Here is a 25528-nt window from a genome sequence, read left to right as displayed (position 1 = left end):
AAAGATATACTACGTAATTTTTAATCTGGCTTCTTTCACTCAGCATAATTTCTCTATTTTGCTTCATTTAGAAATATCCCATTGGTTTTAAGTTCCGACAATTATGAATAAAGCGGCTATAAACATCTGTGTGCAGGTTTTTGTATAGATGTAAGTTTTCAACTTCTCTGGGTAAATATCTGGGAGCACAACTGCAAGGCCTATGGTAAGAGTATGTTGAGTTTTGTAAGAAACTGCCAAACTGCCTTCCAAAGTGGAATGCACTCCCATCAGCAACAGATGAGAGTTCTTGTTGCTCCACATCCTTGTCAGCATTTGGTGTTATCAGTATTCTGAATGTTGACTGTTTAACAGACATGCAGTGGAATCTCAATGATGTTTTAATTTGCATTTCCCTGACTAAAGAGGATATTAGGGCATCTTTTCATGCACTTGTCATCTGTGTATCTTCTATTGGCAAGACGGCTGAGAAAATCTTTGGCATACTTTTTAATCAGATTGTTCATGTACTTACTGTTAAATTTCATGATTCTCTGTAAATTCTGGATTAACAGTCCTTCATTAGACATATCTTTTGCAAATATTTTTCCCCCTGCCTATGGCTATCTTCTCATTCTCCTGACATTATCTTTCACAGAGCACAAGTTTTTAATTTTTATGAACTCCAGCTTATCAATTCTTTCTTTCATGGATCATGGTGTTGCATCCCAAAGGTCAGTGCCATACACAAGGTCATCTAGGTTTTTTCCTATCTGCTAAGAGTGATATAGTTTTGCATTTATGTTTGTGTGTATATTTTGAATTAGTTTTTATGAAGTGTATGAGGTCTGTGTCTAGATTCTTTCTTTTGCATGTGGTTGTCCAATTGCTTCAATGCTGAAAAGACTATCTTTGCTTCATGGTATTGCCTTTGCTTTTCTGACAAGGGTCAACTAACTATATTTAGATGGTCTATTTCTGAGCTCTCTATTCTGTTCCATTGATCTATGTCACCAATACCACATTGTCTTGATTACTGCAATGTTACAGTACATCTTGAAGATGGGCAGCATCAGTCCTCCAACTTTATTCTTTTCCTTTCAATATTGTCTTGGCTATTATGTGTCTTCTGTCTGTCCAAATAAACGTTAAGAGTTATTTTGTTGATATCCAGAAAATAACTTGCCAGGATTTTGACTGAGATTTCAATGAATTTATAGATCGAAGTTGGGAAGAACTGTTATCTTTACATTTTCACATGTTCTATCCATAAACATGGAATCTCTCTCCATTTATTTAGTTTTTTGGTATCTTTCATCAGAGTTTTACAACTTTCCTCATAGAAATTTAACAAAATATGAAGACCTATACCCAAGTATTTCACTTTTATACTGCTGACATAAATGGCATTGTATTTTAAATTTCAAATTTCAGGGGTGCCTGGGTGGCTCAGTCAGTTAAGCATCTGACTTCAGTTCACGTCATGATCTCAGGGTCCTGGGATCAAGCCCTGCACTGGGCTCCCCACTCAGCAGGGAGTCTGCTTGTCCTTCTGCCCCACCCTGCTCGTGCTATTATTTTTTAAAAATAATAAATTTCAAATTTCATGTGTTCAATACTGATATATAGAAAAGAAAATGAGTTTTCATTAACATTGTATCCTGTAACCTTGCTGTCTTCGCTAGGTTCAATGAGTCTGTCAATTCTTTCAGATTTTCTATATAGATGATCATGTCATCTCCAATCAAAGACCAATTTCTTCCTTCCCAATCGGTGTAACTTTTATCTCCTTTCCTTGCCTTACTGCGTTAGGTAGGATTCCAGTACAATGTTAAAAGACATGATGAGAACACACTTTCCTTGTTCCTGATCAGAAAACCTCTGAGGTTCTATTAATATGATGTTACCTGTAGGTTCTTTATCAAGTTGAGGAAGTTCCCCTCTATTCCTAATTACTGAGAGTTTTTATCTTAAGTGTTCGAGTTTGCCAAATGCTTTTTCTTTATCTATTCATATGATTATGTGATTTTTCTTCCTTAACCTGTTGATGTGATGGATTACATGAATTGAACCAGACTTGTATACCTGAAATAAAACTCACTTGGTGTGGCATATAGTTCTTTTTATACATTGTTGGATTTGATTTGCTTCTATTTTATGAAGATTTTTGCATCTATGTTCATGAGACATACTGGTCTATAGTTTTCTTACATGTCTTTGTCTGGTTTTGGTATTAGGGTAACTTCTTCCTTAAATTCCTTCTTTAAATATTAGGTAGAATTCACCAGTGAACACATATGTGCCTGATGCTTTTTGTTTTGCAAAGTCAGTAATTCTTTTTGGGGGGGTGGGCAGGAGAGAGAGGATCTTAAGCAGGCACGGAGCCCAATAATACAGTCAGACGCTTAGCCAACTGAGCCACCCAGGAACCCCAGCGAAGACAATATCTTGATTCAATTTCTTTAATAGATACAGGCTTCTTCAGATTGCCTATTTCTTTAAAAACATTTTTAAGTGGCTAATGAAAAAAGTAGTGATAAGTATATTCTGAGTGAAAGAAAATAGGCTTCAAAATAAGACTTGACATGAGAGCTCCCATATCTTCCCATCTACATGAATTATACATAGAAAAACTGGAAAGATGAAATAACTTATCTTGTTTATACATATAAGAATTTAAAAAGCCATTTAAGAGATGCCTGGGTAGCTTAGTTAAGTTAAGCATCTGCCTTCAGCTCAGGTCATGCTCCCTGGGACCAAGTCCTGCATCGGGCTCCTTGCTCAACGGGAAGCTTGTTTCTCCCTCTGCCTGCTGCTCCCCCTGCTTGGGCGCTCTCTCTCTCTCTCCCCTCCTTCCCCCCGACAAATAAATAAATAAATATCTTTAAAAAAAAGGCCATTTAAGTCTAAAGAGAATAAAAAGCTATGAATTAGATATATAGTCCTCAAAAGGTAAAAGATCAAAATAAAACTGCTGTCCCCCCACATGCACGTTATCTCTAAAATAAATAAATAAAGGAACGCCTGGGTGGCTCAGTTGGTTAAGCATCTGCCTTTGACTCAGGTCATGATCCCAGGGTCCTGGGATCAAGTCCCGCATTGGGCTCCTTGCTCAGTGGGGAGCCTGCTTCTCCCACTGCCTGCCACTCCCCTTGCTTGTGCTCGCGCACTCACTCTCTCTCTGATGAATAAATAAAACCTTAAAAAAAATTGTTTAAAAAAATAAGTAAAATAAAATCTATAAAAAAAAAAAATGGGGCACCTAGGTGGCTCAGACAGGTAAGCATCCGACTCTTGATTTTGGCTCAGGTCATGATCTCAGGGTCATGGGATCAAGCCCTGTGTCAAGCTCTGTGCCCAGCACAGAGTCTGCTTGTCCCTCTCCCTTTACTCCTCCCCTCACTTGCTCACTCTATCTCTAAAATAAATAAAATCTTCAAAAAATAAAATAAAACTACAAATGATATATTTTACCTATTCCTGGATAGCCCTACAAAAGCTATGAACCATGAGATAATTCTCTGGCCTGTGTAACTTACAGAAAGACAATTCAACAACTAATTATAAAAAATAAACCTCATTCCTTCAGTACCTTCAAGGATATTATAAGGAAACCCACGGACTCTTCTAATAATACAGAGTTGTAACTATAACTTAGCCAAGGATAGAACTGAACAACTTTATCAATCACAACTATTCAGGGCTCTGGAAACATACATATAAGTGGACTCCCAGAAGGAGTGGGCAGAGAAAAACAAAGAGACAAAACACCCCCAGAAATTATGGCCAAAATGTCCCACTCTGATTAAAAAAAAAAAAAATTCAACTACACATCCGAAAATCACAACAAACTCCAACTAAGATATATATACAAGGAGATACACAGCTAGACTCATCATTAAATTGTTAAAAGCCAAAGATGAAGAGCAAAATCTTGAGATCAGAAAGAGAAAATGAAATGTGTATACAAGGGAACCACAGTAAGTTTAATAGCTGGCTTCTTATCAGAAACAAAGGAGTAGAGCTATACTGGAACAATATTTCCACATTTTACTAAAATTCCATTATTAATCTGAAGTAAAGACTAAGCAACTAAGATGCATTCTGTAACCTATAATGTAGTCACTGAGAAAATAATTTTTCAGATATTAAAAAAAAATCAATGGGATTAAAATGGTATACTAGGATAAAAACAGTAGAGAAACAGAAAAACAAAAAAGGTGGCATATAGAAAACCAAAAGCAAAATGGAAGACGTAAATCCAAATACAGAATGACATTAAGAGTAAATGGATTAAATACTCCAAAACACAGAGATGGAAGCGCCTGGGTGGCTCAGTTGGTTAAGCTACCGCCTTCGGCTCAGGTCATGATCCCAGGATCCTGGGATTGAGCCCTGCATCGGGCTCCCTGCTCAGCGGGAAGCCTGCTTCTCCCTCTCCCACCCCCTCTGCTTGTGTTCCCTCTCTTGCTGTGTCTCTGTCAAATAAATAAATAAAATCTTTAAAAAAAAAAAAAGACTTAAAAAAATATAAATAAATAAATGAAAGACTTTAGATCTAAAAACACAAACAGGTTGAAAATACGAGAATGGGAAAAACAATAAGAATAGAAAAAGATATACCATGAAAACAATGAAGTTGCAATGGCTATACTAACATCAGAAAAAATGACCTTTAAGCCAAAAAATGTTTCAAAGAGACAAAATGGGACATTTTATACTGATAAAAAGATGAAATTATCATTAACATAACAACTATAAATATATATGGACCTAAAAAAAAAAAAAAAGTTCCAAAATACATGAAACAAAAAGCAATAGAACCTGAAGGGAGAAAAAGACAAACAATACAGCCAATTCTTGCTACTCTCCCTGTCAGTTATACTATATAAAGCCACTGCACTAAATCAGCTAATACTGAACCCTTGAATCCTTTTTCAAATTATTCTCACCTGCTGCTTTAATGTGTAAAAAGAACGTATCATTACCATCAACTGCATCCTAAAGTGGGTTCTCTTTAGAAGCATGACTCAGTACAAGAATGTGACTTGCCATTTGCCTTTGATTGGAAGACTGCAGGTTTGATTAAACACAAATCTTGTATGATCTAGGTACACGATTTGTTCTACAGCCCATATGCGAAACTAATTTAAAGACATATATTTCACAGAACTAAAATGTATCTTGAAGCTCCCATTTCAGTAAGGGTGTTGCAAAGGGAGGTTTTTACCCCTTACATAAAAATGCCATCAGAGACGTGACATATAACATTAGCTTCAGGTGTACAACAATGATCGATATCTGTATATATTATGAAATGATCACCACACTAACTCTAGTTAACATCCATTACCGTGCAGTTACAAAAATTTTTTTTCCTTGTGATAATAAGAACCTTTAAGATCTAATCTCTTAGAAACTTCCAAATATGCAGTACAGTATTACTAACTATAGTTGACATGCTATACATTACAACCCCGACTTATTTTTTAACTAGAAGTTTACACCTTTTGAGCCCTTTCACCCATTTCACTCACTCCCCACCCCCACCTCTGACAATCACTAGAAGCTTGGATTTGTTGTTGTTTTTCAAGCCCACCTATGAGTTCCTACAATATTTGTCTTTCTCTGGGTGACTTATCTCACTTACTGTAATGTCCTCAAAGTCAATCCATGTTGTCATGAATGCAAGATTTCATTCTTTTTTATGTTTGAATAGTATTCCATTATACACACACACACACACACATACATACACACAATTGAAGGGAAATAAAGACAATACAGTCAGTTTTGTTGCTCATGACAGTTCTATAAAGTTGCTGCACTAAATTAGCTAATACTAAACACTTTCTTCTTAAGTCCTAAAAAACAACTTTATCTTCCTTTTTCTCTGTCTTACAAAATGAGATTCACAAGTATTTAGGTGACGTGGCTGAGGCTGTCCCACTAACCTAGAGTTGGGATTCACTTTCTACTCAAATGACCTCAGAACAGAAGCTTCTTGCACTACAATGCACTGCCTGCTCCCATTTCCAACCTCTGGTCACCTCTGTACCAGCACTAAAACAAGAAGGCAGAGCATCACCTTGTTTGACTTTAATTGGGAATGTGCATGTTGAGAGATTTTTTACTGCTCTGTGCATGTCCACAAATGATCAATGAAACAGCATTAAGTATTAATTTGGGGGTTAGAAATAAACTGCAGCAAACAGGCAAATTCACAAATATGGAATACACAAAATGAGGAGGATTAAATGGAATTGGAGACTTCAATAACCTACCCTTAATAACAGAACTAGGCAGAAAATCAACAAGAATACAGAAGGCAAACAATCCTACAAACTCATTAGACCTAATAGACATCTATATACAATACTCCATACAACAGCAAAAAAAAAAAAAAAAAGTGCAAGAGTCCACTGAGGCATGTTATTTGCACATACGTATTACACATCCTTAGAAAAAGAACCCCAGGGTTTTCCCTCCTGAGTGTTTTCATTTTGCTTCTTCATGATCCACGATGCCAGCTGAGGTTGTCAGCACAATGAAACCAAACCGGCAGGACAGGAACAGATTATTCTGCTATTTTTCTAGATCTCTGACTTGTATATCAAATCTGGAGCTGATCACTCCACACTTGGTTTAACCTGCCTGTGAGGTTCAAAACAATTTTACCAACTCTGTGCTTATCAATGATTTCAAAATTTACCAATGTAAACCTGCTTCATCATCACAGTTAGAACCAGAAGATGACTTTGGAGCATGGCCTAATTAGAACCTGGCATCTGCCTCTCTTTTCGGCATTGTTAATATTCCTGAGAGCAACTGCCAGAACATTCATGTGCATCATTATGGCAACACAGAAAGGTGGGAGGAAAGCTAAAATAGTCTTCTTAAGCACCCATGAACATTCTGTAGTAGAGATCTTATGCTAGTCCATAAAAAAGACAATTCAATTAAAAACTGGGCAAAAAAATCGGGCGCCTGGGTGGCTCATTTGGTTAAGCGACTGCCTTCGGCTCAGATCATGATCCTGGAGTCCCGGGATCGAGTCCCGCATCGGGCTCCCTGCTCGGCGGGGAGTCTGCTTCTCCCTCTGACCCTCCTCCCTCTCATGCTGTCTCTCATTCTCTCTGTCTCAAATAAATAAAAATAAAATCTTAAAAAAAAAAAAAAAAACACTGGGCAAAATAATGCATAAACAATTCACCAAAAAAAAAAAAAAAAAACCCCACAAAATAGAACGGCACATAACCATATAAAAAGATGTTCAACATCATTAATTAGGGAAATGCAAATTAAAGTCATAATGAAATACTACTTTATACCCACTAGCATAGCTATAATCAAAAACACAGATAATAACAAGTGCTGCTGAGAATGGGGAGAAACTGGATCCCTCATATATTACTAGTAGGAATGTAAAATGATGCAGCTATGCTGGAAAACATTTTGACGATATTTTTTAAAAAGTGAGACATAAAATGAGTATACAAACCAGCCATCATACTCCTATTTACCAAGAGAAATGAAAACATATTCCCATAAAAAGGTACACAAATGTTTAAAGGACCATTATTCAGTGGACAGACACCTGGGTGCTCGTCAGTTAAGTGTCCAACTCTTGATTTAGGCTCAGGTCATGATCTCAGGGTCAAAAGATCAGGCCTCACCTCAGGCTCTATCCTCCGTGAGGCATCTGCCTGAGATTCTTTCCCTCTGCCCCTCCCCTGTCACATGGGAGCATGAGCTCTCTAAAAATAAATAAATCCCTAAAATAATAAAGGAGCATTATTCATACTAACCAAAGACTGGAAATAATCACAATAGCCAACAACTGGTAAATGGAAAAACAAAATGTTGTATCTACATAATGTAATACAATTCTGCAATAAGAAGGAATGAAGTACTAATTCACTCCACAATGAGCCTCAAGAAAAACAGTATAGTGGGGCACCTGGGTGGCTTGGTTGTTAAGCATCTGCCTTTGGCTCAGGTCATGATCCCAGGGTTCTGGGATCAAGCCTCGCATCGGGCTCCCTGTTCCACAGAAAGCCTGCTTCTCCCTCTCCCACTCCCCCTCTTGTGTTCCCTCTCTCGCTGTGTCTCTCTCTGTCAAATAAATAAATAAAATCTTTAAAAAAGAAAAACAGTATAGTGAAATAACTGGAAGAAACTAAATGAAAAAGATGACTATCATAATTCCATCCATATGAAATGTCCAAAATGGGTAAATCTATTGAGAGAAAGTATATTAGTGGGACTAACACTAGGAACTGACTACAAATTGGCAAAGGGGATCTTTCTGAAGTGATGGAAATGTTCTAAAACTGGACTGTGATGATTTTCGCATAACCCTGTCAATTTCCTAAAACTCACTATAAAAACAGATGAATTTTATGATAGGTACAGTACCTATACCTTAATAAAACTGCTAAAAAGGAGAGACACAATTCGTATGTTGCAACAATACTTACAACATTTTTTGTTTGCTCCAAGTTTCTCACATTGTAAAAACGCTCTTCTTTCCCAATTTGAACTACTTCTACCGACTATTCCTCAAAATTTTGACTCTCCTCCCTCTTTTCTTTATTATGTCTTTAGAATGTATATTCCTTATACTTTGTTTTTAGAGATTTTATTTATTTTTGAGAAGGAGAGAGAGTGCGCAGAAGTGGGAGGAGGGGCGGAGATTACTGCATTGGCAAATTTAACATTCTCTTAGGCAGTCTTATGGAGGAGGCAGCACTAAAAGGATTAAAAGGAAAATCCAGAGATGTAGTTTTACATACTGGATATAGTCTATGTAATGTCCCGACAGTGGGAAATAGCACTCCTAGTATGACCCAGAATTTATAAAGCTATGACCAATTCTAGGCAACATATTTTAAGGGGATCACGAACAAAGAATGTTGCCAGAGATGAAAGAATGGTCTGGTAATAAATCTAAACACCATAACATACATTGGAAGAATAAGAAGTCATTAGCCTGGAGACGAAAAAGAGTAAAGAGACACCATCTTTGGCTTTCAAATTCATGAAGGGTTGGGTTCAACTGAGATTAACTCCACAGGGCAGAACTAAAATCAATGCACAAAAGTTAGAGTAAAGAAAAAATATGACTCATTCATATAATTATGAATTTTCTAACACCTTAAAACTATAGAACTCTGTTCAAGCAGAAGATATTACTACCCAAATTAGATTTAAAAATGGATTTCTATATGGACAAATACCTAAATGGAATACTGGAATAAATAAATATTTCTAAGATACTGAAAAGCCCTAAGCTATAACAACTACTTCTTTCTAAACATGAATATCACTAACTTGTTTTTTCCCTATAAAATATGTTAAATGAGGTCTTCACATTATCGGCATCAAGAGTGCTTTCTGAAAACGATCAATACCATGCTCTTCACTATTAAATTTTCCCTTATAAATAGTACCCCCCTTCTGCATGTTGTGACACTAATACTATGTGCTGGTATACCTTCTAAAAAACAAATGTTTCAACATACTGTTCTGAAAGCTTATTCAAGACTATACAAATGAAGCCACAAGGCAAAGAATTTCTAGTAAACACTTCAAACCTAATAGTCACAATTATTATCTACCATATAAGCTGCTGCACAATAAAATGGTACACTTATGTATAAATTAATGTTCCTACTTACGTTTCTGTGTCTGATACCAAGGATTCATTATTGCATACATCATTGAAGGTGTGAAGTTGATTCTATAATTAGAGAAAAGAAATTAAAGTGGTTTTTTTTTACAAATTTTTTCTGGTATGTTACCAACTGTCAAGAAACATGGTTTGATATATATAAAATCAATAAGCAGATCAAAATTGTAAAATATAAGACAATAAGAATTTCACACACACTTACCAATTAGTCTGGTTATTTCACCATATTAAAATAAATAATTTCATACTATCAGTAATACTCATGCTTTATTCCACTAAATACATGAGAAAAAAACAAGAAAACAAAGCTAAATAAGGGAAAAATACAAAAATCTAATGCAAGCAAGTGTATGTCACCACAGACATAAAATTTAAGGAAAGGATTCTTCAATAAATTCATTTAAGATTTACTTTAGAAAAATGTCAACAAGTATTCTCTATATTTACAAAGTCCAATACCTGTGGAAAATCTAGTTACTCCAAGAATAACACTACAAAGGAGTAAAGTTCATAGAGACCTTGGTAAACCAGAAAAAGCATATCCATTCTAAAGGATTCAGCTAACTACTTAGCTCTAGCAAATTACGATTATGCAAGAATACAGACTCATGGATACCAGGTCTTCCTCCCCATCTCATTCCAAGACAGCAATACATATTTCTATTTAAAAAATTATTTGCAGGGTTTCTGGGTGGCTCAGTCGGTTAAGCGTTGCCTTTGGCTCAGTTCATAATCCCAGCGTCCTGGGATCAAGCCCCCATCGGCTCCCTGCTCAGTGAGGAGCCTGCTTCTCCCTCTGCTCAGCCCCCTCGACTTGTGCTCCTTCTCTCTCTCTCTCAAAATAAATGAATTTTTAAAAATCTTAAAAAAATAAGGAAAATACTGAAATTATTTATCAGGACCATACAAAGTAACACATGTAAAACACTTAGCACAATGCCTCACATAAGTGCTCCATAAATAGCAGGTATGATGATGATGATGATGATGACAGTGTAGAAGGAAAATAAAAAATGACTCAAAATAAATAAATATAGCTTACCGTTATCTGACTTAGTCCAGCCAACCTCATAGTCAAAGTCGGTGACATGAAGTACTTAAATGCAAGATCTAGGCTTTCTTTATCAAAGCATAATGTTGTATCCAATGGTTCTTTCACTGTGCTCCACATTAAGTCAGCCATGTTTCGAGCTGCACTCTGTCTTAACTCCTGATCAGAGAGCTTGCATAAATACCTTAAATGATTCAGAAATAAAACATACATAAAAACTTGCAAAATATTCCTAAAGACCCTTCAATAATTCAATAATACTCGTTTGCTCCATACCTCCAAAATGTTTAGTAAAGTAGAACCTGACATCCTAGGATTAACATTCCCAATTTAAATTATTTCTAAGTGATGCTTCAAAGATTGTGACCTGAGGCACTGTGTCCTTCGCTTAGTCGAACTTGAATCAGAAACTGCCAAGAGTCAAGTCATTTAACATTGAATTTCTGCACCTCCAGTGAGGTTTTTTATTCTCCTACCTGTCATGTACACAGCTCCTGCTGCTTTCATATATAAAGTACATTCTACTCCCCACACAGCCAAAACTCTTTAAAATGTGTACATCTTAAAAATTATTCTTATTTGGCTTCCAGACATCACAAACCCCTGGTTTTCCTCAGGTCCTGCCTATTCTTTTTTTTTTTTTTTAAAGATTTTATTTATTATTTGACAGAGAGAGAATGAGAGAGAGAGAGCACATGAGAGGGGGGAGGGGCAGAGGGAGAAGCAGACTCCCCGCCCAGCAAGGAGCCCGATGCGGGACTCGATCCCAGGACTCGGGGATCATGACCTGAGCCGAAGGCAGTCGCTCAACCGACTGAGCCACCCAGGTGCCCAGGTCCTGCCTATTCTATTTGATTAGTTCCTCCTCCTTTATCCAACCTTTCAACATCAGTAAACCTCAAGGTTTGTAAAGGATTCATGTAAAAGTTCATGGAGACCTTGGTAAACCAGAAAAAGCATATCCATTCTAAAGGATTCAGCTAACTACTTAGCTCTAGCAAATTACTATTATGCAAGAATACAGACTCATGGATACCAGGTCTTCCTCCCCATCTCATTCCCAAGACAGTAATACATATTTCTATTTAAAAAATTATTTGCAGGGTTTCTGGGTGGCTCAGTCGGTTAAGCGTTGCCTTCAGCTCAGGTCAGGCTGTTTAAATCCCAGAATCACCAGTCTTGTCCCTTTTATTTTCACTTATCAATTCAATTTTCAAAATCATCATAAACAATCCTTTTACCAGTAACCATCATACCATCATTCCTTTCCAAACTACTCCTATCACTTTACACAGAGGTCTTTGCAATACAACTTTGCCACTCTTCCCATCAAGAGGTATCATCTATTTCTCTACTCCCCTGAATCTGAGCTTTGCCATGAAAGTTGCTTTGACCAATGGAACAATAAAAGATGTGACATAAACAGATGCTTAAGAAGCCTTTGAGCTTGCCCTTTCCTGACGGGAACTCTTCCATCACCAAGAAAAGGAACCCAGGTTAGGCTGCTGGATGAAGGAGACATGGCTGATGCCCCAACTAACATCTAGCCAACTGCAAGATGAATAGGAACTCCACTCCACTTCCAGTAACAATCAGTCTGTCAACCAGAGGATATATGAGTGAGGTGCTATCCTCAGAGCATGCAGGCCCAGCCAAGTCAGCCCAGAACAAAAGAACTAGTCAGCCCAAGAACTGTGAGAAATAATAAATGGCTGTTATTTTAAGTCACTAAGATTTAGGGGTGGTTTTCTTACACAGAAAAAGCAAACTAATACAAAGGTTCCATCCTCAACACACTTCTTTTTGCTTTCTAGATTCTCTCCCCAGATAACCTCTCATTCACTTCAATGAGGTGTTCAATAATTGCTCTTCTTATTCTGATAACTCAATTAATGATACTGTTCTTGGGGCGCCTGGGTGGCTCAGTCGTTAAGCATCTGCCTTCGGCTCAGGTCATGATCCCAGGGTCCTGGGATCGAGCCCCGCATCAGGCTCCCTGCTCTGCGGGAAGCCTGCTGCTTCTCCCTCTCCACTCCCCCTGCTTGTGTTCTCTCTCTCGCTCTCTCTCTCTGACCAATAAATAAATAAAATCTAAAAAAAAAAAAAAGAAAAAAAAATGATACTGTTCTTAATTATATGCTTATACTCCCAATTCAACAGTGCAACTTAAATGTCCCACAGGCATCTCAAAATTAAGTTTTGAAGTTCTCCCAGTCTTTCACATCTCAGATAACGATACAGCACAAAAGAGAAACTGAGGTGGGGAGCTTAAGTGATGATGCTTACCCCTTTAAATCCCCGAATCACCAGTCTTGTCCCTTTTATTTTCATTTACATCAATTCAATTTTCAAAATCACCATCAACAATCCTTTTACCAGTAACCATCATACCATCGTTCCTTTCCAGAACTACTGCACTAACCTGTCAGTTGGGTCTCCCAACTTCTACTCCAACAATCCTACAGTTTATGATCCACTTAAAAGCCAAAGTGATCCTCTAAAAATCATCATGACTCACCTGCTGAAAATCATTCAATAGATTCCCTTTGGTAAAATTAAATCCAAGCTCTTTATAATGGTTTTAAGGTCCTGAATAACCTGCCCTTGCTTATCCAACCTCATTATCATAATTATTTCCCCTTACACATTATATTCCACAACAGTCTGCTTCTACTTTCTTTAATGTCATATTCTTTCCAACTTCAAAGCTTACATCCTATGTTCCTTCTACCTAGAATATGTTCTTCCAATTATCATCTGATTAGCTGATTCACGATCTTGAGATGCCACCTTTCAGAAAGACCTCATATTCCCCCTCTATCACATTACTTACTTGCATAGGATTCATCACTCTGTTTCTTTTTGTGACACCTTCTCCAAAAACTCAAATATAATGGGACAATAGGCACTCAAATATTTGCAAATGAGTGAGAAAAAGTATAAAGAACTCATAAAAATTGCCAAAAAGTACAATCTTAGAACTCCCAACAGTTCACACTCCAACTCTAATCAATACAATTCTTTCTCCATACTCTTAGGTTTCCTTCTTAGACTGAGACTTAAATGTCACCTCCTCCTCAATTGGGCCTTCTATAACCCCATATTTAAAATTGTGACCCATCCTCTAAAACTCTCAATTCACCTTTGCTGCAACTTTTCTCTGTAATACTTACGACTTCCTGATGAACTGTATCATCTACTTATTTGATACAGAGACTGCACAAAAAGAGAATTTTTTCTTCTCTGCTATATCCCCAATGCCTAGAACATAATATCTTTGTATATCTTTGTTGACTGTGTATGGTGGGAGATACCATGTAACCACTGTTAACCTCTATATATTCATGTAAAAGAAAAAAAAAAAAAAAGGTCCAGGAGAATCTGGCTGGCTCAGTTAGTTGGTGGAGCATACAACTCTTTTTTTTTTTTAAAGATTTTATTTGACAGAGAGAGAGAGACAGCGAGAGAGGGAACACAAGCAGGGGGAGTGGGAGAGTGAGAAGTAGGCTTCCTGCAGAGTAGGGAGCCTGATGTGGGGCTCGATCCCAGGACCCTGGGATCATGACCTGAGCCGAAGGCAGACGCTTAACGACTGAGCCACCCAGGTGCCCCCAACTCTTGATCTAGGTAGTGGTTTTGAGTTTGAGCCCAATGCTGGGTGTAGGTATTACTTAAAAATAAAAAAATATTTTTAAAAAAGGCCCAACATGGGGTGCCTGGGTGGCTCAGTTGGTTAAGCGACTGCCTTCGGCTCAGGTCATGATCCTGGAGTCCTGGGATCGAGTCCCACATCGGGCTCCCTGCTCAGCAGGGAGTCTGCTTCTCCCTCTGACCCTCTTACCTCTCGTGCTATCTCTCATTCTCTCTCACTCAAATAAATTAATTAATTAAAAAAAAAAAGCCCAACATAAATTGCTTAAAAGTAAACATTAAATATGAGCCTACATGAGCATAAAAAATATTATACACCAAACTGTCAATTAAAATTTTCTGTACAGGATACGAGTACAAGGGACTTTCAAACAACATAATTCTACACTATGTTATAAACTATTTAAATGTATTACATTGTTAATCAAGAGGAAAAGATTTTATAAACTTACCTAATAACATAGGTCCTAAAAGGGATAATGTGCTGCATGACAGCAGGGATATGTAGCCATATTCTAATCTATAAAGAAACAAATATGACATTAATGTATAATGATTATGTGAAATACACATCACCATAACTACAAACAAGAACGTTTAATATTTTGTTGGTTTTAAAACTACATATATTTTACATATTTTAAAAAGGATAAACTAAAAAAAGGATTACACACATATCAGGTAAGTAACCTATATATATTTTTGAAACATACATAAAATCAATCTAAAGAATGTTACCTTCTTGCTGAAAAGAGAGTACTACCTACCTCTCCAGGTAATATCATCTTACAGCATGATACTCTATACCTCTTTGTATGATAGCAACACAAATACCATAGTACTATATTACCTTTTCAATAAGCCATCTTAGTTTTTAATAAAAAAATCCCATCCTTGCTTCTAAAAAATACCAAATTAGGGCACCTGGGTGGCTCAGTTGGTTAAGCGACTGCCTTCAGCTCGGGTCATGATCCTGGAGTCCCGGGATCAAGTCCGGCATCGGGCTCCCTGCTCGGCAGGGAGTCTGCTTCTCCCTCTGACCCTCCCCCCTTTCATGTGCTCTCATTCTCTCTCTCTCAAATAAATAAATAAAATCTTTAAAAATAAATAAATAAATAAATAAATAAATAAATAAATAAATAAATAAATAAAAATACCAAATTACCTGTGATTTCTAGTCATTTCAATATCCATCTAAAGGCAATATATTTTCTAGATTGCAGTATCAATAATTTACTGAATTAAATTCTTACTGTAAAAGTACCCCAATCGAAGATATAATTTTTTCTCCATGATATTCCAACCCATTTCAAAATATGCTTACTTTATATAGTTTTCTCATAAATAATGGTGTATCAGATAAGAATAAAAATCCTAAACAAATTATCAAACAACAAGCTGTAATACTAAGCCTTACCAAAGGCAAGGGACACAAAAACAAATTTGGAAATAAAGAATATATGGCTTCACTCTAATCAAAAATACCTATGGTAAGTTTTATAGCAAACACTATACTAATGGTTTAATGTTAAAACTTTTCCTTCTAAGACTAGAAATAAAACAAGAACGCCTTTAATTCAAATTGATTTAAGAAGGTCCTAGATAGTACAAAGGAAACTAAATAAAAGTCGTAACACTAAAAATGAAGCATTAAAACCAGTATTACTTAACAAAGTAGCAGAAAAAAATTTTTTTTAAAAATTCCATTTGTAATTGCACCAGAAATAAAAAATACTTAGGAATAAACTTAACCAAGGAAGTGAAAGACCTGTACTCTGAAAACTATGAAACACTGATGAAAGAAATTGAAGATGACACAAATAAAAAAGATTCCATGTTCATGGACTGGAAGAATGAATTAATACCGTAGAAATGGCCATAAGCAATTGACAGAGCCAATACAATCCCTATCTAAATAACAACAGCATTTTTCACAGAACTAGAACAAATAATTCTAAAATTTGTATGGAGCCACAAAAGACCCCAAATAGCCATAAATATCTTTAAAAAGAAAAGGAAAGCTGGCAGCATCACAATTCCAGACTTCAAGTTATATTACAAAACTCTAGTAATCAAAACAATATAGTACTGGCACAAAAACAGACACATAGATCAATGAAAGAGAATAGAGAATCCAGAATTTTTAACCCATGAATATATGGTCAATTAATCCACAATAAAAGCAGGAAGAATATACAGTGAGGAAAAAACAAGTCTCTTCAATAGATGGTTTTGTGACAACTGGACAGCCACATGCAGAAGAATGACACTGGGCCACTTTCTCACACCATACACACAAATAAATTCAAAATGGATTAAAGATCTAAATGTGAGATCTAAAACCATAAAACTCCTCAAAAAAAAACATAGGCAATAACCTCTTGAACATCATCCTCAGCAACATTTTTCTAGATATGTTTCCTCAGACCAAAAAAAGAAAAAAAAAAAAAAACTATTCTGATTACACCAAAATATCTGAGAGGCTTTTGCAAAGCAAAGGAAACCAAAACTAAAAGGCAACCTACTGAATGGAAGAAGATATTTGCAAATGACACACGTGACAAAGGGTTAATACCCAAAATATATAAAGAATTTATACAACACAAAAAATAATCTGATTAAAAATGGGCAGAGGGCCCGAATAGACATTTTCCAAAGACATACAGATGGCCAACAGACACATGAAAAGATGCTCAACATCACTAATCCCAGGGAAATGCAAATCAAAACCACAATGAGTTATCACCTTATACTTGTCAGAATGGCAAGAATCAAAAAGATCAATTAAGTGTTGGTGAGGGTGGGGAAAAAAATGAAACCTCATGCATGATGGTGGGAATGTAAACTGGTGCAGCCACTGTGGAAAGTAGTATGGAGGTTCCTCAAAAAATTAATTATACATACATATACATGCATACACAGTAAACTATTACTCAGCCATTAAGAAGAATGGTATCTTCCCATAAGCAACAACATGAATGGACCTACAGAGTATTACGCTAAGTGACATAAGACAGAAGAAGAAAAATACCTCATGATTTCACTAACACGTTGGAATCTAAGTATCAAAACAAACCAACTAACAAAAAACAGAAACAGACCCATAAGTACAGAGAACTGGTGGTTGCCAAAGGGGAGGGGAATGGGGTGATGGACAAAATCGGGTAAGAGGAGTAGGAAATACAGGCTTTCACTTATCGAATGAGTAAGTCACAAGGATAAAAGGTACAGCATAGGGAATATCGTCAATCATGTTATAACGGGGTTGTATCACAATGACAGATGGCAGCTACACTTGTGGTGGGAATAGCATAACATATGGACTTGTCAAAGGACTATATTATACACCTCAAACTAATGTAACATTGTATGTCAATTATATTGCAATTAAAAATATTATTACTCTGAGATAACGTGATTATGTGAACAGAAAATCCATACTACCTTTCATATAAATGTTTCGAGAATTAACAGGTTTGGCAAGACTGGTGCTTATAAAGTTAATATGAATAATTAATACACACACATATGCAAAAACATACACAAACTATATTATATATGTACATATTTTATTACTAGGAATAAATAATAAATTTTCAAAAATACTCTCCTTAAGGAGTGCCTGGGTGGTTCAGTCGATTAAGCATCTGACTTCAGCTCAGGTCCTAATCCTGGAGTCCTGGGATCCAAGCCCCACATCAGGCTCCCTGCTGAGCAGGGGGCGGAGCTGCCTATCCCTCTCCCTCTGAACCTCCTCCCCGTTCTTTCATTCTCTCTTTCTCTCTGTCACAAATAAATGAATAAAATCCCTTTTTTTTTTTTAAGATTTTATTTATTTGACAGAGAGAGACATAGCGAGAGAGGGACTACAAGCATGGGGAGTGGGAGTGGGAGAGGGAGAAGCAGGCCTCCCGCCGAGCAGGGAGCCCGACACGGGGCTCGATCCCAGGACCCTGAGATCATGACCTGAGCTGAAGGCAAACGCTTAACGACTGAGCCACCCAGGCGCCCCAATGAATAAAATCTTTTAAAAAACTGTTCTCGGGGCGCCTGGGTGGCTCAGTCGGTTAAGCGTTTGCCTTTCGCTCAAGTCATGATCCCAGAGTTCTGGGATTGAGCTTCGTGTCAGGCTCCCGGCTCAGCAGGGAGTATGCCTCTCCCTCTGCCTCTCCCCTCCTCTCGCCCTCTCTCAAATAAATAAATAAAATCTTTAAAGAAAATGTTCTCCTTAGCACAGTTCCAAAAAATATATGTCTATGAGAAATCTAATAAAGACATGTAACACCTTGGAGGAGGCTGGGAAGACAGAAACTCACCTAGTCCCACTGACACAACTAGGTAACACATCAGCGAAAATAACCCAGAAAACAACCCACACACTTCCAGAACAAACTCACAAATAAAGGTAGGAAAGATACACATCAAAGTAGGAAAGAAGGGGCGCCTGGGTGGCTCAGTCATTAAGCGTCTGCCTTCAGCTCAGGTCATGATCCCAGGGTCCTGGGATTGAGCCCCACATCGGGCTCCCTGCTCTGCGGGAAGCCTGCTTCTCCCTCTCCCACTCCCCCTGCTTGTGTTCCCTCTCTTGCTGTGTCTCTCTCTGTCAAATAAATAAATAAAATCTTAAAAAAAAAAAAAAGTAGGAAGGAAAAAGATGTGGTCTGGGAGCCAATGGCAATGGGGAGGGAGCCAGTGAGTGGCACAAAGAAAGGCAAAAAACTAACTTTCAACATTTGCCTTTGAAAGTGAGAGGTCATAAAACCAGGAGAACTTAAAGTCTGGAATTTTATTTTATTTTATTTTTTAAAGATTTTATTTATTTATTTGAGAGAGAGAGACTGAGAGCGAGAGCACATGAGAAGGGGGAGGGTTGGGAGGGTCAGAGGGAGAAGCAGACTCCCCGCCAAGCAGGGAGCCCGATGCGGGACTCGATCCAGGGACTCCAGGATCATGACCTGAGCCGAAGGCAGCCGCCCAACCAACTGAGCCACCCAGGCGCCCTGGAATTTTATTTTTTTTTAGAGCGCGAGCAGTGGGGAGGGGCAGAGGGAGAAGAAGAGAGAGAATCCTAAGCAGGCTCCACGCCCAGCACCATTTCACACCCTGAGATCATGACCTGAGCCAAAATCAAGTCGTATGCTTAACCTACTGACCATCCAGGCAGTGGACTAGGCTAAAGGAGAGCTGGAAGAGCCATCAGTTAGCAGAGTCCCCACCCTTAAAGAGACAGCATAAAAAAACCACCCTGCAGATACAGCACAGAACTATTAGTTTGAAAAACACTGAGAGCAGACAGGAGTGAGTGATTTCTTCATCTCAGATGATAGCCAGAGAAACAAGAACTACAGGGAGACCCCTCAAGGAACAAAGGAGCTGGCAAGCACCATTTCTATCCCACCCTCCCCCGCCCTGCTCCCAGCATAAACAACAGCCACCTGCAGAAACCTGCAATGGGGCCAACAATCATTACGTAACTTGCTTGCACCAAGCTCCCCCCACTACCCCACACCCCTGCTTTGTTGGTCCTACCCTTCTCCATCACATTCCCCTTAGTCCCAGCACTTTGGGCCCCTACCCCAAAATACCAGTGCAAACCCTACCAACACCACATCTCCTGATCTAACCCCTTCTGCAGGACCTCAGTTCCAATGGTAGCTGTGGGGTCAAATCTCATTTCCCAAACAAAACATTCCACACCTTGTTAAATCATGCCCAGCCCAATGAGGACCAAATATCACCACAACAGGCAAAGAGAATTTCTGCAGGTAACTGTACTGAAGGAAAAAGAGACTAAGACACGACAGCAAAGCACATGTAACACATATAGGACACAATTCCTGAAGTGCCAGGCCCTGGGAAACAGACTACACAGCACTGCTGGGCACTACAAGACCTCTTCTTCATAAGGCTGTTATCAATAAAAGCAAGATAATTAGCTGACTTTGAAAACACACAGAAACAGACACACACGGTCAGAAAAAATGAGGGGAAAGAGAAATAGCTCCCAAATGAAAGAATAGGACCAAACCACAGAAAAACCAAAGCGAAACAGATATGAGTAATACGCCCGATAAAGAATTTAAAATAATTGTCATAAAGCTACCAACTGGACTTGAGATAACAGTGGAGGACATCACTGAAACCCTTAACAAAGAGATTAAAAAGAACCAATTAGAGATCAAGAACGCAATAAATAAAATTTCAAATACACTTGATGCAAAAAATAGCAGGCTAGCGGAAGCACTGGAATGAATTAATGACCCAGAAGACAGAGTAATGGAAAGTAACCCAGCTAAGTAAAGCAGAAGAAAGAACTGTGCAAGCTGAGAATGGATGTAGGGAACTCAGTGACTCCATCAAGCATAATAACATTTGAATTATAGAGATGGATCTCAGAAGAATAGAGATGGCGGCAGAAAATTTATTTGAAGAAATAACAGCTGCAAATTTCCCTAATTTGGGAAAGGGAACAGATATCCAGGTCCAGGAGGCACAGAGATCCCCCCAAATTCAATCCAAGGAGCTCCACACCAAGACACATAGTAATTAAAATGCCGAAAACAAGCAATAAAGGGACGCCTGGGTGACTCAGTCGGTTGAGTGTCTGCCTTCAGCTCAGGTCATGATCCTGGAGTCTTGGGATCAAGCCCCTTGTCGGGCTCCCTGCTCAGTGAGGAGTCTGCTTCTCCCTCTCCCTCTGCCTCTCCTCCTTGCTCTTGTTCTCTCTCTCAAATAAATAAAATTTTAAAAAAACTAAAAAAAAAAAAAAAAAAACTACAGGGGGTGGGGGAATGGGTTAGCCTGGTGACGGGTATTAAAGAGGGCACGTATTGCATGGAGCACTGGGTGTTATACGTGAACAATGAATCAAAGAACACTACATCAAAAACTAATGATGTAATGTATGGTGATTAACATAACATTAAAAAAAAAAAACCTAGCAATAAAGAAAAAAAATTTTAAAGCTGCAAGAGGAGACCATTACAGACAAGGGAACCCCATAAGGCTATGAGCAGATTTTTCACTAGAAACTCTGCAGACCAGAAGGGCATGTCAGGATATATTCAAAGTGCTCAAGGGAAAAATCTGCAGCCAATAATACTCTATCTAGGCAAGACCATCATTCAGAATACGAGAGATAAAGAGTTTCTCAAAAACTAAAGAAGTTCATGACCATTAAACCAGACCTACAAGAAATATTAAAGGGGACTCATGGAGTAAAAAGTAGACCATAAGTGACAGTATGAAAAGTAAAAGCAGGGGAGGGGCGCCTGGGTGGCTCAGTCGGTTAAGCGTCTGCCTTCGGCTCAGGTCATGATCCCAGGGTCCTGGGATTGAGCTCCACATCAGGCTCCCTGCTCAGGGAGCCTGCTTCTCCCTCTCCCACTCTCGTGCTCTAATAAATAAATAAAACCTTTAAAAAAAAAAAAAAAAAAGTAAAAGCAGGGGAGCATAGGTGACTCAGTCAGATGGGTATCTGCCTTTGATTCAGGTCATGATCCAGGGGTCCTGGGACTGAGCTCCACATTGGACTCCCTGCCCAGTGGGCTGTCTGCTTCTCACTCTGCCCCTTCCCCCGCTCATGCTTTCTCTATCAAATAAAATCGTTACCAAAAAAAAAAAAAGAGGATGTAAAATATGGCACCATATACCTAAAACATTGAGAAAGGTAAAGAAGGGATTTAAACTTAAGCAGAAACTAATAATATAACATTATATGTTAACTATAATGGAATCTAAAATTTAAAAAAATAAAACCATTAAAATAAACTTAAAGGGCACCTGGGTGGCTCACTCGGTTGGATGTCCAACTCTTGGTTTCAACTCAGGTTGTTTTTTTTTTTAACTTGTGGTTTTTGTTTTTTTTAAGATTTTATTTATTTATTTGAGAGAGAGCAAAAGAGATAGTGAGAGAGAGCATGAGCAGGGAGCTGATTGAAAGTGAGAGGACGGAAGGGCGCCTGGGTGGCTGAGCTGGTTGTGGACCTGACTCTTGATTTCAGTTCAGATAACAATCTCGAGGTCATGGGATAGAGCCCCAGATCCAGCTAAGCATGGGGTCTGCTTGTCCCTCTCCCTCTGCTCCTCCCCCACTGGCATGCACTAAATAAAATTAAATAAAACAAATAAATCTTAAAAGTGAGGGGGATGGAGAAATATTTATAATACAAATGGTTATCCAAAGAAAGCCTAGGTAGCAATATTTGTATCAGACAAAATTAAAACTTTAAAACAAAGATTCTAATAAGAGACAAAGACACCAGAGAATAATGAGACAATCCAACAAGAAGATATAATAATTGTAAATATTTATGCACCCAACATGAGAGCACCCAAATACATAAAACAGTTAATAATAAACTAAAAGGAAACAATCAATAGTAATATAATAGTAGTAGGGGACTTTTAACACTCCACTTACATCGATGGACATATCATCCAAACAGAAAATCAACAAGTGAACAGTGGCTTTGAATGACACACTGGACATAGATTTAACAGACACATTCAAAACATTCCACCCTAAAAGAGAATGCACATTTTTTTCAAGTGAACATGGAACATTCTCCAAAATACATACTAAGCCAAAAACCAAATCTCAACAAGTTCAAAACAATCGAAGTCATACTATGCATCTTTTCTAACCACAAAGCTGTGAAACTAGAAATCAACCACAAGAAAAACTCTGGAAAGCACACAAATACATGGAGGTTAAATAACATGCTACTAAATAATGAATGGCGGTCCCTGGGTGGCTCAGTCGATTAAGCGTTTGCCTTTCGCTCATGTCATGATCCCAGAGTCCTGGGATCAAGCCCCGCATTGAGCTCCCTGCTCAGTTGAGAGCCTGCTTCTCCCTCTCCCACTGCTGCTCCCCCTGCTTGTGCACGCTCGCTTGCTCTCTCTGTCAATAAATAAATAAAATCTTTAAAATAAATGAATCAATGAAAAAAAAAATCACAGAAAAAATAAAAAATTACAGAGAAACAAATGAAAATGAAAACACAACAGTCCAAAATCTTTAGGATACAGCAAAAGTGGTTCTAAGACAGAAGTGTATAGGGGCACCTAGCTGGCTCAGTCTGTGAAGCATGCAACTGTTAATTTTGGGGTTGTGGGTTCAAACCCGATTTTGAGTGTAGCGATTACTTAAAAATAAAAGCTCTTTCTCTCTCTCTCCCTGTCAAATAAATAAAATCTTAAAAAACAAAAAAACTTAGGGGTGCCTGGATGGCTCAGTCGGTTAAGCGTCCGCCTTCAGCTCAGTGTATGATCCCAGGGCCCCGGGATCAAGCCCCACATTGGGCTCTCTGCTCAGCGGGGAGTTTGCTTCTTTCTCTACCTCTGCTACTCCCCCAGCTCACGCTCTCTGTCTTGCTCTCTCTCTCTGAAATAAATAAAATCTTTTTAAAAAAGCAGTTTTTTAAAAATAAATTTTCTAGGGCGCCTGGGTGGCTCAGTTGGTTGAACGACTGCCTTCGGCTCCGGTCATGATCCTGGAGTCCGGGATCGAGTCCCACGTCGGGTTCCCTGCTCTGCGGGGAGTCTGCTTCTCCCTCTGACCCTCCCCCCTCTCATGTGCTCTCTCTCATTCTCTCTCTCAAATAAATAAATAAAATCTTAAAAAATAAATAAATAAATTTTCTAAAAATCTTTAAAAAGAGGAAAGTGTACAGCAACATAGACCTACCTCAAGAAGTATGAACAATCTCAAATAAACAACCTAACTTTACACTTAAAGGAGCTAGGAAAAGAAAATAACACCCAAACCCAGGAAAACAAAGGAAATTATAAAGATCAGAGCAGAAACAGATGATATGCAAACTAAAAAGAAACAAGAGAACAGAGTAAACCAGGACCTGGTTCTTTGAGAAGGTGAACGAAAGTGATAAACCTCTAGCATGACTTCTAAAAAAAGAGAAAGAGAGAGAGGACCTAAAGAAACAAAATCACTAATGACAGTGAAGAAATAACAACCAACACCACAGAAATACAAACAATTTTAACAGAATATTATGAAAACCTGTATGCCAACAAATTGAACAACTTAGAACAAATGGATAAATTAATAGAAACATATAACCTACCAAAACTAAAGCAGGAGTAAGTAGAAAATTTGAATAGACCAACTACCAAAAATGAAGCTGAATCCATAATCAAAAACTCCCAAAAAACATAAGTCCATGACCAGATGGCTTCACAGATACTTCTACCAACCATTTAAAGAAGAATTAATAACTATTCTTCTCAAACTATTCCATAAAACAGAAAAGGAAGGAAAACTTCCAAATTTATTCCAGAACAGTATCACCTTGATATAAAAACCTGAAAAAGACACTACAAAAAAAAGAGAACTAGAATCCAGTATCTCTTATAAATATGGATGCAAAAATCCCCAATAATATTATTAGCATACCAAGTCCAACAAAACATTAAAGAAAAAAACCATACACCACCTATCAAGTGGCATTTATTCCCAGGATGCAAGATGGCTCAATATTCGCCAATCAGCATGACACATCACATCAACAAGAGAAAGGATAAAAACCATATGATCATTTCAATAAGTGCAGAAAAAGCATGTGACAAAGTACAACATCCATCCATGATAAAAATCCTCAACAAAGAAGGTCTAGATGGAACAAGACCTAATAAAGGCCTTATATGAAAAACCCACAGCCAACATCAGACTCAGTGGTTAAAAACTTGAGACCTTTTCCCCTAACGTCAAGAACAAGACAAGAAGTTCACTCTTACCATTTTTGTTCAAGATGGTAGTAGAAGTCCTAGACACAGCAGTCAGACAAGAAAAAGGAAGAGAAGGTATCGAAATTGGTAAGGAGGAGGGGCGCCTAGGTGGCTCAGTTGGTTAAGCGACTGCCTTCAGCTCGGGTCATGATCCTGGAGTCCCGGGATCGAGTCCCGCATCGGGCTCCCTGCTCAGCAGGGAGTCTGCTTCTCCCTCTGACCCTCCCCCCTCTCATGCTCTCTCTCTATATCTCATTCTCTCTCTCAAATAAATAAATTTAAAAAAAAATTGGTAAGGAGGAAATAAAATTTTCACTATTTGCAGATGACATGATACTATATATACAGTGCCCTAAAAACTCCACCAAAAGACTAGAAATGATAAATGAATCCAGTAAAATCAA

General features: G+C 38.0%; 1 protein-coding gene across 3 annotated transcripts in view; it reads right to left on the bottom strand.

The window, feature by feature from the left end:
* Positions 1-25528, bottom strand: part of USP34 (ubiquitin specific peptidase 34) — a 262229-nt gene that overhangs the window by 155738 nt on the left and 80963 nt on the right. For all 3 annotated transcript variants that reach the window (XM_035001475.1, XM_035001473.1, XM_035001474.1), the window contains exons 6-8: positions 14828-14895; positions 10716-10908; positions 9660-9721 (exon numbers count right to left, since the gene is read on the bottom strand). In XM_035001475.1, the coding sequence (XP_034857366.1) occupies positions 9660-9721; positions 10716-10908; positions 14828-14895 (323 nt within the window). The remainder of the gene's footprint in view (positions 1-9659; positions 9722-10715; positions 10909-14827; positions 14896-25528) is intronic.

The sequence above is a fragment of the Mirounga leonina genome, unplaced genomic scaffold (genome assembly GCF_011800145.1).
Source record: "Mirounga leonina isolate KUSES-001 unplaced genomic scaffold, KU_Mleo_1.0 Mir_125, whole genome shotgun sequence".
Lineage (NCBI taxonomy): Eukaryota > Metazoa > Chordata > Mammalia > Carnivora > Phocidae > Mirounga > Mirounga leonina.
This window is presented reverse-complemented; position numbering and strand designations above follow the sequence as displayed.